General features: G+C 57.5%; 1 protein-coding gene across 1 annotated transcript in view; it reads left to right on the top strand.

Moving 5' to 3' along the window:
- The window catches only part of PDILT (protein disulfide isomerase-like, testis expressed), a 51,314-nt gene that overhangs the window by 42,666 nt on the left and 333 nt on the right, over nt 1–8,315 (top strand). Inside the window, exons 12-14 of the mRNA XM_006765351.1 lie at nt 658–719; nt 1,978–2,157; nt 6,523–6,661. Of these exons, the coding sequence (XP_006765414.1) occupies nt 658–719; nt 1,978–2,157; nt 6,523–6,661 (381 nt within the window). The remainder of the gene's footprint in view (nt 1–657; nt 720–1,977; nt 2,158–6,522; nt 6,662–8,315) is intronic.

Below are 8,315 nucleotides of genomic sequence, written 5' to 3'. Positions count from 1 at the left end.
GGCGTGGGCCATGAGGCTGAGGTGGGAGGTGAAGGCAGCACGAGGCCCCCACAGCGCCACCACATGCGCAGGGCTCATTGCTGTCAAGCGCAGGCTGTATTATTATTTGGGGGTGGCAGGGCCATGGAGGTGACTGCCATTGAGGGGGCAGCTTATTGGAGTTACTGATCCCGAGGGGAGGGCCAGCTCTGTGCCGTGAGGGGCGCAAGGCAGCACCGGGGTGAGTGGTGGTCCAGGGGGAAGGTGGTTTTCCGGGGAAGCAGCAGGCAAGGAGGTGAGCAGGCTCAGGGCTGGCCAACTTGAATAGTGTCAGTAGCTCTGGGACGGGGGAGGGGGCGCTTCCCCAAGTTGCCTGGTGCCTGGCCCCTGGGAAGTTGGGCAGGAGAACAGGGACCTGGGTGTGTGAGCCCCTCCAGGGGTCTGGGGTGAGGGCTTCGGGCTGGTAGGTTTGCACGTGAGAGACGCTCTCTCAGGCCAGCTCTCTGCTGTCTGTGGGAATCAGTGGCCCTGGGAGGGCGATCACCCCCAGAGGTGAGAGCGTACAATACAGAAGCAGACCGGCCTGTTCTTAGACTTGTGCAGAATCTCCAGCCCACACTCCCGGTCTCCTGCCCAGATGCCCAGGCACCACGAGCCTCCGCCGTGTGCTCTCCACAGACGTCCAGGCCTGAGTGTGCCGGGCCTCGTGGACACCAACAGGAAAGGGCATTGCCATGCAGGTGAGAAAAAGCACATTAAAAACTTTCATTCGTGTCCTTATTCCTAAGTAATAGAAGGAAAGGACACATTTCTGCAGGGACCAAAATGGCAAAGGACACAGGCGATCAGGGCCGGAAAGAAGGGTACGTGATAAGCCACAGAGTGACAACCCCCTAGCATGGAGGGTTGCAGAAGTGAGGAGGTGTTGCTGACATCTTTTCTCAGGGTCGTGAGCACTGCGGTGGATGTGGACTGGCATTCACACAGCTCTGGGCAGCTGTTCACGAAGAGGGATCGGAATTCTTTTTCTTTTTTAAAAAAAAATATATTTTATTGATTTTTACAGAGAGGAAGGGAGAGGGATAGAGAGTTAGAAACATCGATCAGCTGCTTCCTGGACACCCCCCACTGGGGATGTGCCCGCAACCAGGGTACATGCCCTTGACCGGAATTGAACCGGGGACCCTTGAGTCCGCAGGCCGATGCTCTATCTACTGAGCCAAACCGGTTAGGGCAGGATGGGAACTCTTAAACCTCTGTCACCTCTGTGACGGGAAGTTTTCCTTCAAAATTAGCCCGAAGTGACGGCCCAGGACTGCCAGTCACCCGCGACTAACAGACACAGGTCACGAGGGCCCCGGGGAGCCCGATCCATGCACATTGCTTTTCCTCAGCACGAGGGACTCAGGCCGCCCCATCCCTGATGGGGCAGAGGCAGGAGGTGGAGCCGAGGTATTTTCTCCCTGCGCCTTTGGCAGCCTTGGCACTGACTTCCATGGCAGGCAGGCCCTGAGCGCCTGCCTTTCCTTCAGCCAGCACAGCGAAGTGACCCCAGGAAGGGAAGGTGATGGCCTCCCGGCCGACAGTAAGCGACTGATCGGCATTCAGATGGCTGACTCCAAGGTCCATTCAGTCCTGAAGTTTATCCGCCTGCCAAGGGCCCTTCTGCGTGGGAATGCAGGTTTCTGTGTCACAGTGTGGGCCTGGTCCCAGGTCTGCAAGACTGTCTGCCTTTGACCTTCAGCCTTTGTCAGCTCCTCTCCTGCTCATGGGGACCCTGAGGGTGGGACACCTCAGAGGGCGCCCTCTGCAGGCTGGGGGAGGCTAGGGGGCAGCCCAGGCCCCTGCCAGTGCCCAAGAGGAAGCTTAGTCCCCGCACTGCCTCCCCAGGTAATTCCTGACTGAGGAGCCTCTGATGCCAAACGGCGCAAACAGGCCTTGTGTCTGCGACCAAGCGTGACCCTCTGCTGGCACCATTTGGGGGTCTCTGCCTATTAGGAAAGCGACAGCCTCGCAGCCTAGAAAGGAAAAGCCGTGTGAAGGGGGACTATTCCAGCCCCCAGGAAAGTAGTCTCAAGAAACGGCTAGAGAGCAATGGGAGGAGGGCGAGCCGCGGGCAGCTTTGTACAGGGGAGCACTCCCTTGGAAAATGGAGATGGTTCTCTGTCTCCAGCTCAGGTAAGGCACCTGCAGGCTCTCCAGCCACCTCTCCCACCTCATCTTCCGTGGAGGGGAAGCAGGGGCAAGGAAATGAAGAAATTGGACACTTGAGTCAGACCTACATTTTTGGATTCTTGGTAAGTCAATCGCCCTTTCTTTGAGCCTTTGCTTTCCTAACAACAATGACGACTATTTGAGCACATGTTCACCAAACATTAATTAAGTGCCTACTTAATGTTAATGAAGGCCTGGGGAGGAGAACGCAGTGCACAGAGCACCTGTGGTATGCTGGGCCCTGCTGTGCATGCATCCTTCTACTTCTTCCCTGTGACAAGATGCCCTGAGTTATCACCCCATAGTATTTTCCAAACTATGGACAAACCATTCGCTGGTCATGACATCATTTGTGGATTGCATCCAGAATCTTCTTTTAATTAAGCACAATAGAATATGTCAGCAAACAAAACACACAGTGACGATAAGAACTGCTTTATAGAACCTTTATTCCATGTGTGTGTGTGTCTGTGTTGTGTGTCTTTGCATGTGTGTGTCTGTCTGTGTGTCTATGTGTCTGTCTCTCTGTGTGTGTCTGTGTGTGTGTCTGTGTCTCTGTGTGTGTCTGTGTGTTTCTGTGTGTGTCTGTGTGTGTGTCTCTGTGTGTGTCTGTGTGTCTGTGTGTGCATATGCATGAGCGGATGCTCTGGGTCCTGGCATGAGAGACTTTCCTTGTAGCAGGTCCTGATCACAGGCCGGAAAGCCCTGCTCCAGGACACGAGTTCTTCTGAAGACGTCTTGCACAGCTTGGCCCCTCATGGGCCCTTGGTCTGTGGGAGCAGTGACCCCTATTTCATCGACGAGGAAACTGAGTCTTAGTGAGTTGAAATGCCTTGTCCAATGTCACTGTTTGGTCCTGGTGACAGGCTCCAAGTTCCACATCTATGACACCATGTGACCCCCTTTTGCTGCTGTGACAATTGGGGTATCAGTAGTTCCCATCTAAGAGCACTTCAGCCAACTGAATGACATCAGAGGGCCCATTGAAAGCATTGAAATGCATTGTGAAGGTTAAGAGCTGCAAGAGGTCTGTTTTCCTGGGCGAGTTGCTCTCTGTTTGGCACATAGTAGCTACTCAATAAAAGCTGTTGAGTGAATAAATGGATGTAGGCGTGCTGAAAGCGCCCCAGCTGCAGGTCAGGGTTGGCTGTTAAACCGAAAGCTGCCTCCAGCAGTGATGCCTCAGACGCTCCTCATGTTGCTGCTCCTGCCGCGGAGAGGCTCTGTCTCTCAGATGCACCAAGACTGGGGGAGCCGCAGCTGGAAGAGGGTGGGTCACAGAGAGGAACCCCCCGAAGCAAGGGCCAAGTGTAGCTCATGTGTATGGTGCCTCCTGGAGTACCCTCGGCTCAGGGACAGTGGTTAGGGCTTGTCCATCCACCCACCTGTTCCCAGCTCAGGCTTCAGGCGAGGAGCCCCACAGGCTGACTCGTTCTGCCTTTGGGCAGGTCTTCCCCGAGCCTGAGGAGCTGTGAAGGAAGGCAAGAGAGGACGAGCGGCTGTGCGTTCTGAGCTCAATGCTGTGTGATCATAACCGCAGCCACTGAAGCCTTGGACGCAAGTGAGGTGTGTGTGTGTGTGTGGGGGGGGCGGGGGCAATGCACCTTCAGCTGGAGCGGCCTCCACCCCTCCCCTGTCACACTTGGGCTTCGCGAATCTTTTATTCCAAGTGTGTTTTTACACTTTAATGTACACGGGCCACACCCAGGAAGAGAGGACTGAGACTGTGTCTGAAAAGCTCCTCGGTGATGCTGAGGCTGGGACCACACACGAGGCGGATTCGAGACCCACGGGAGCCCCGGGACATGCTCCCCACGAGAGATTTGAACACTCCCAGTGGCTCTCCAATAGCTCACCTCTTAACTGGAGGCCATTCCATCCGGGTGAGCATTGCCCTCACTCTGAGTCAGCTTCTCCCAGAGAAGGGAGTGGGGCGCCTCCTGGAGTTGGGGGGCTTTGGGCCAGTAAATGCCACTGTGATGTCATAGTCAATTGCACAGCAGCTCCTGGCCTTCCACCTGCGTCTGTGTCCTCGCTCTGCTGCTTACCAAGTGCTTGAGCCTTCTGAGCCTGTTTCCTCATCTTTAACATCAGGGTCGATACAGAAGTGACCCCACAGGCACCTGGTGAGAATCCCACACAGAAGGAAAGGGCAACGCCCTGTGCCAAGCGCCCAGTGACTGTGACTACACGCGGGCTCCTTCTTCCACTGTTGTCACTGTCAGGGGGACAGGAAACTGGCTGTCACTGTGGGGAAGTGAGCTGAAGTGGGGGGTCTCAGAGAGGAGGCGACGCGGAGTGGCGCCTTAACGAAGGTTTGCCATGAAAGGAAGGAGACGGGGAAAACATAAAATGTGCAAACTGGGTGAAGGGCAGCGGCCACTGGACCCAAGCGCTGAGCTCGGCCTTGCTCCTCGGAGTGCGGAGGGGGGCACATTCTGAGCTGGCTCGAAGGCGCTGCTTCTCCAGGGGCGGCCCCGCGGGCAGACATGCCGCAGGGGTGTGCTCCGCACGGTGCCCGCTCTGAGTTGGACTCTGCAGGCAGCTGCTGTGCCACAGGTGGACTGCAGGGCTGGGCGCGCCTCCCCAGCCCCCCCTCCCCCAGCCCCGTGGGCCTCAGGGCCACTGGGCGCATCCTTGCTGTGTCTGTGACCCTGAGACGCGGCCCTGTGTAGGACCTGTGGGAGGTGCGGTGCAGAGGAGGATGCACATTGGGCAACAGGATGCCGAGGGCCCTGGTGAGACCAGGGGGAAGGGCGGGCGCTGAGAAATGCCAGCCCCAGGGGAGGGCCCACTCCTGTGCATGAGCTGCATCTGTCGCTGACAAGCGATCCTTCCTGCAGACAGTAACAGTAGAAGCAAACAGTGAAATAGTTATTTCCAGCAGCTGTATCGCACTTCCCTCAAGGGTTAGAAACAACCCCGCCAGTGGCTCCCATGGCCCAACACGAACACGCAGCCTGGGGCCTGGGCTCTGGTGCACGGAGTAGAGGTATCGGCCACCCATCTCCTGATGCGGGAAGGCGGGAAGAAATTGCGATGGCTCATGAGCTCCTTCGCTTTGTTGTTCTGTTTTACTGGGACTCACTGTTATGTAATGGAGGGACGGCGAAGGCTCCCAAATCATCCTATTTGCACCCTACTTAGGGCAACATGGTGCTGCGGTGGGCCACCTGGATCCACCCAGTGAAGTCTTGTGTCTCTATCATCTGAGGGGAGATCATGGGAGATCAGCCCGAGGCCACTCCAAGCTCTGCGGGTGACAGCTGGGCGGCTTTGAGCCTTGGCCTGGGGAGGTGCTGGGTGCTGGATGTGGTCACAGACCCTGGCCCTGCCGCCTGCCCCTTCAGGGCTCTGTCCTGGGCCTGGGTCTGGGGAGGTGCCAGGTCCTGGATGTGGTCTCAGCCCCTGGCCCTGCCGCCTGCCCCTTCAGGGCTCTGTCCTGGAGCACAGGCTGCAGGCAGGGCCGCTGACATCCAGACACCTCAGTGCCTGCCAGCGCTGGGCTGCCCGGAGGAGGCCTTCACACACGCGCGGGGCAGCCTGTGCTCAGGCCCAGAGGGGTGACGCCAATGGTGGCCCCGCCTGATGGCCCCTATGGATTGGGCCAGGGCTGGGGTGCGGCTGTCCCGTCCCTGCTCTGACTGGTTGATGGCTTGGGTGAGGGCTCTGCCTGGCCAAGCCTCAGTCAGCTCCCTCACCTGTAAACGGAGAGTGTGATCCCCAGTTTGGGGGCCACGAGGGTGAAGTGAGTGTCTGTGTGTGGAGCGACTGGGGTGTGACAGGCACGGGTACGCCCCTGTCTTCACTTTAGCATCAAGGAAAGCGGGCTGTGCAGCCATGGAGACAGCCCCCACTTTACAGATGGGAAAGGTGGGCCCGCAGGGCAGCGGCTGTTCTCAGCCTCTTGGGACCAAAGCAGAGCTGTGCATCTTTGGAGGGGGAGGACCGGGGGACCCGGACCTCACTCAGAAGCCTCTGCAAAGGGACCCCAAGCTCCAGGTGTTTCCTCCCACCTCGCCATCCCCTCAAAAGGGAAAGAAGAAAAGGAGGAAGAAACTAACTTGATGACCACGGTGATGACCCGGCACGTGGCTCAGGCTTTGTGTTTGAGAAGGAAGCGCGGCAGCCGGCGAGGAGCCGGCTCACACAGCCTGGGTGCTGTGGGCCTCGGGGTCTGTGACCCTCTCTCCGCACCTGGAGGCAGACAGCAGGGTCACCGCGGTCTAAGGCTGTGAGGAGAGCAGCCCCCCGGTGGCTGGAGAAAACCCCTTGGTTTCAGGTCCTATTCAAATGCTCACGCTTTTTCTCATCTACCCACCTCCCCAGCCCAGAAGCATGAAACCCAAGCTATGTCCAGCAGCGCCCTCTACCTGACGGCGGGGCCACCGTCCGTGGTGTCCACATCAACATCAACAGCAGCTGCGGGTGTTCCTACCCCTGGACACGAGGATCAGCCCATGGCCAGGTGCGGCCAGAGCAGGTCCCAGTACCCTCGGCCAGCTCCGTGCCACACCTTTTACCCACAGGCCTCAGCTTCCCTGCACTGCCTCCCCTGGGGAGCCGGCAGGAGTGCAGGAGGCAGTGCTGTCCGGTGGAGGAGCCCAGCCACAAAGCTTGGAGCTCAGACTCAGATGGTTTGGGAAGTTGGTGGCCCCGTGTGGTGTCTTTCTCCCTGTGAAATGCTTGCAATCCTCCACCGCCTTTCCTCCAAGCACAGCACTGCCCTGAGGCTATAGAGGGTCGGTGGTGGGCCAGAGGGAGACAGGACCTGCTGTGGGCTTTGGGAAAATCATATTCCATATCAGAACCTTGGTTTTCCTTTTTTCTCTGCAAATAGGAGTTTGATTAAAGATGGATTTACAAACTGTGCTTCATGGAGTTTCAGGGTCTTTATGGAGGTGCTTTGGGGTGAACCACCACCCATTTAGGGTGCCACATGAGGTTTTATTGTTTAAAAATATTAAAGGTCTGTTGAAAAATATAATTGAAAAATCTCTGACTAGGATTAATTACAGGCCAGAGGTTCTGAGGCTGGAAAACAAGTTATGATCAGGCCTTGACTGAGAGCCGACTCGCCAGGGTCTGCCTGGGGCCTGCGTGGCACATCCAGGGCTGGTAGACCACCAGCAATGTAGGTGTGATTGTCGCCACTGTGCAGGGTGAACCTCGCGAAGGGTGACTAACGTGCCCAGTTGCAGAGTCTGGTAAGAGGCAGAGCTGGGATTCCAGCCCAGCCCCTGCTCTGCTATAGCCATCGCTTTGAAGCCTTCCCATGGCTATGTGCTCTCCGGGCCGACCCCACCTGGGTGGGCACTGGGTCTTGCTGAGGAGCTTGGCTGACCTGAGCAGGAAATGCATTTGCCTCTGGCTGCAGCATCGCCTGGCCAGGCAGCGCCCTGAGTAATGCAGCGTGTCCCAGGCCTGGGGGCTCCGGGAGCAGCACGTCTGTGTGCAGACCTGTCTCTGGTTTGAGCTGGGAATCTTGCCCCATCCAACTGTCTAAACCCATAACCCAGTCTCGCCATGTAATGGGCTCCCACATCACTGGACATTTCTCAGGCTCCCCACTTCCTGGGCGTCAGACCTACGATGTCCTCTGCAACTGCCCCGTGACATCCATCCACGTTTTCAATGGGGTTAAAAATAACCCATTGAGCCCCACCAATCTTCTGCTGCAGGCGAGGCCTGACCTGGGCCTTATAACTGTTCCAGGTTGAGACAAGAAGGAACCTTGGTGGGTGGTTCCCTTGAGAATTTGCTGCACGTCCTGAAGGCAAGGTTACCAAGTGAAGGGATGGACACGCCACCAAAAATGTGGTCTGCGGACCAGTAGCACCCACCTCACTGGGAGCTTGTTAGGGATGCAGGACCTGGAGCCCCTCCCAGACCTACTGAACCAGACCTGCATTTCAGCAAGAGCCAAGGTGACCACTTGCACGCACTGTGTGGCTTACAAAGCAGTGGTTGGGGGTCCCGCCCTACTGCTGGATAACAATGAAGAGCACTGCCTGGACGACCAGCCAGGGAGCCAGCTCAGAGGGGACCCCTGATCCAGCTCAAAGGGGACCCCCGATCCATCTCAGAGGAGACCCCCTGATCCACCTCAGAGGGGACCCCCA

The sequence above is a fragment of the Myotis davidii genome, unplaced genomic scaffold, assembly GCF_000327345.1.
Source record: "Myotis davidii unplaced genomic scaffold, ASM32734v1 scaffold820, whole genome shotgun sequence".
NCBI classification, from domain to species: domain Eukaryota; kingdom Metazoa; phylum Chordata; class Mammalia; order Chiroptera; family Vespertilionidae; genus Myotis; species Myotis davidii.
The sequence above is the reverse complement of the archived record's forward strand: the minus strand, read 5'-3'. Positions and strand labels throughout refer to the sequence as shown.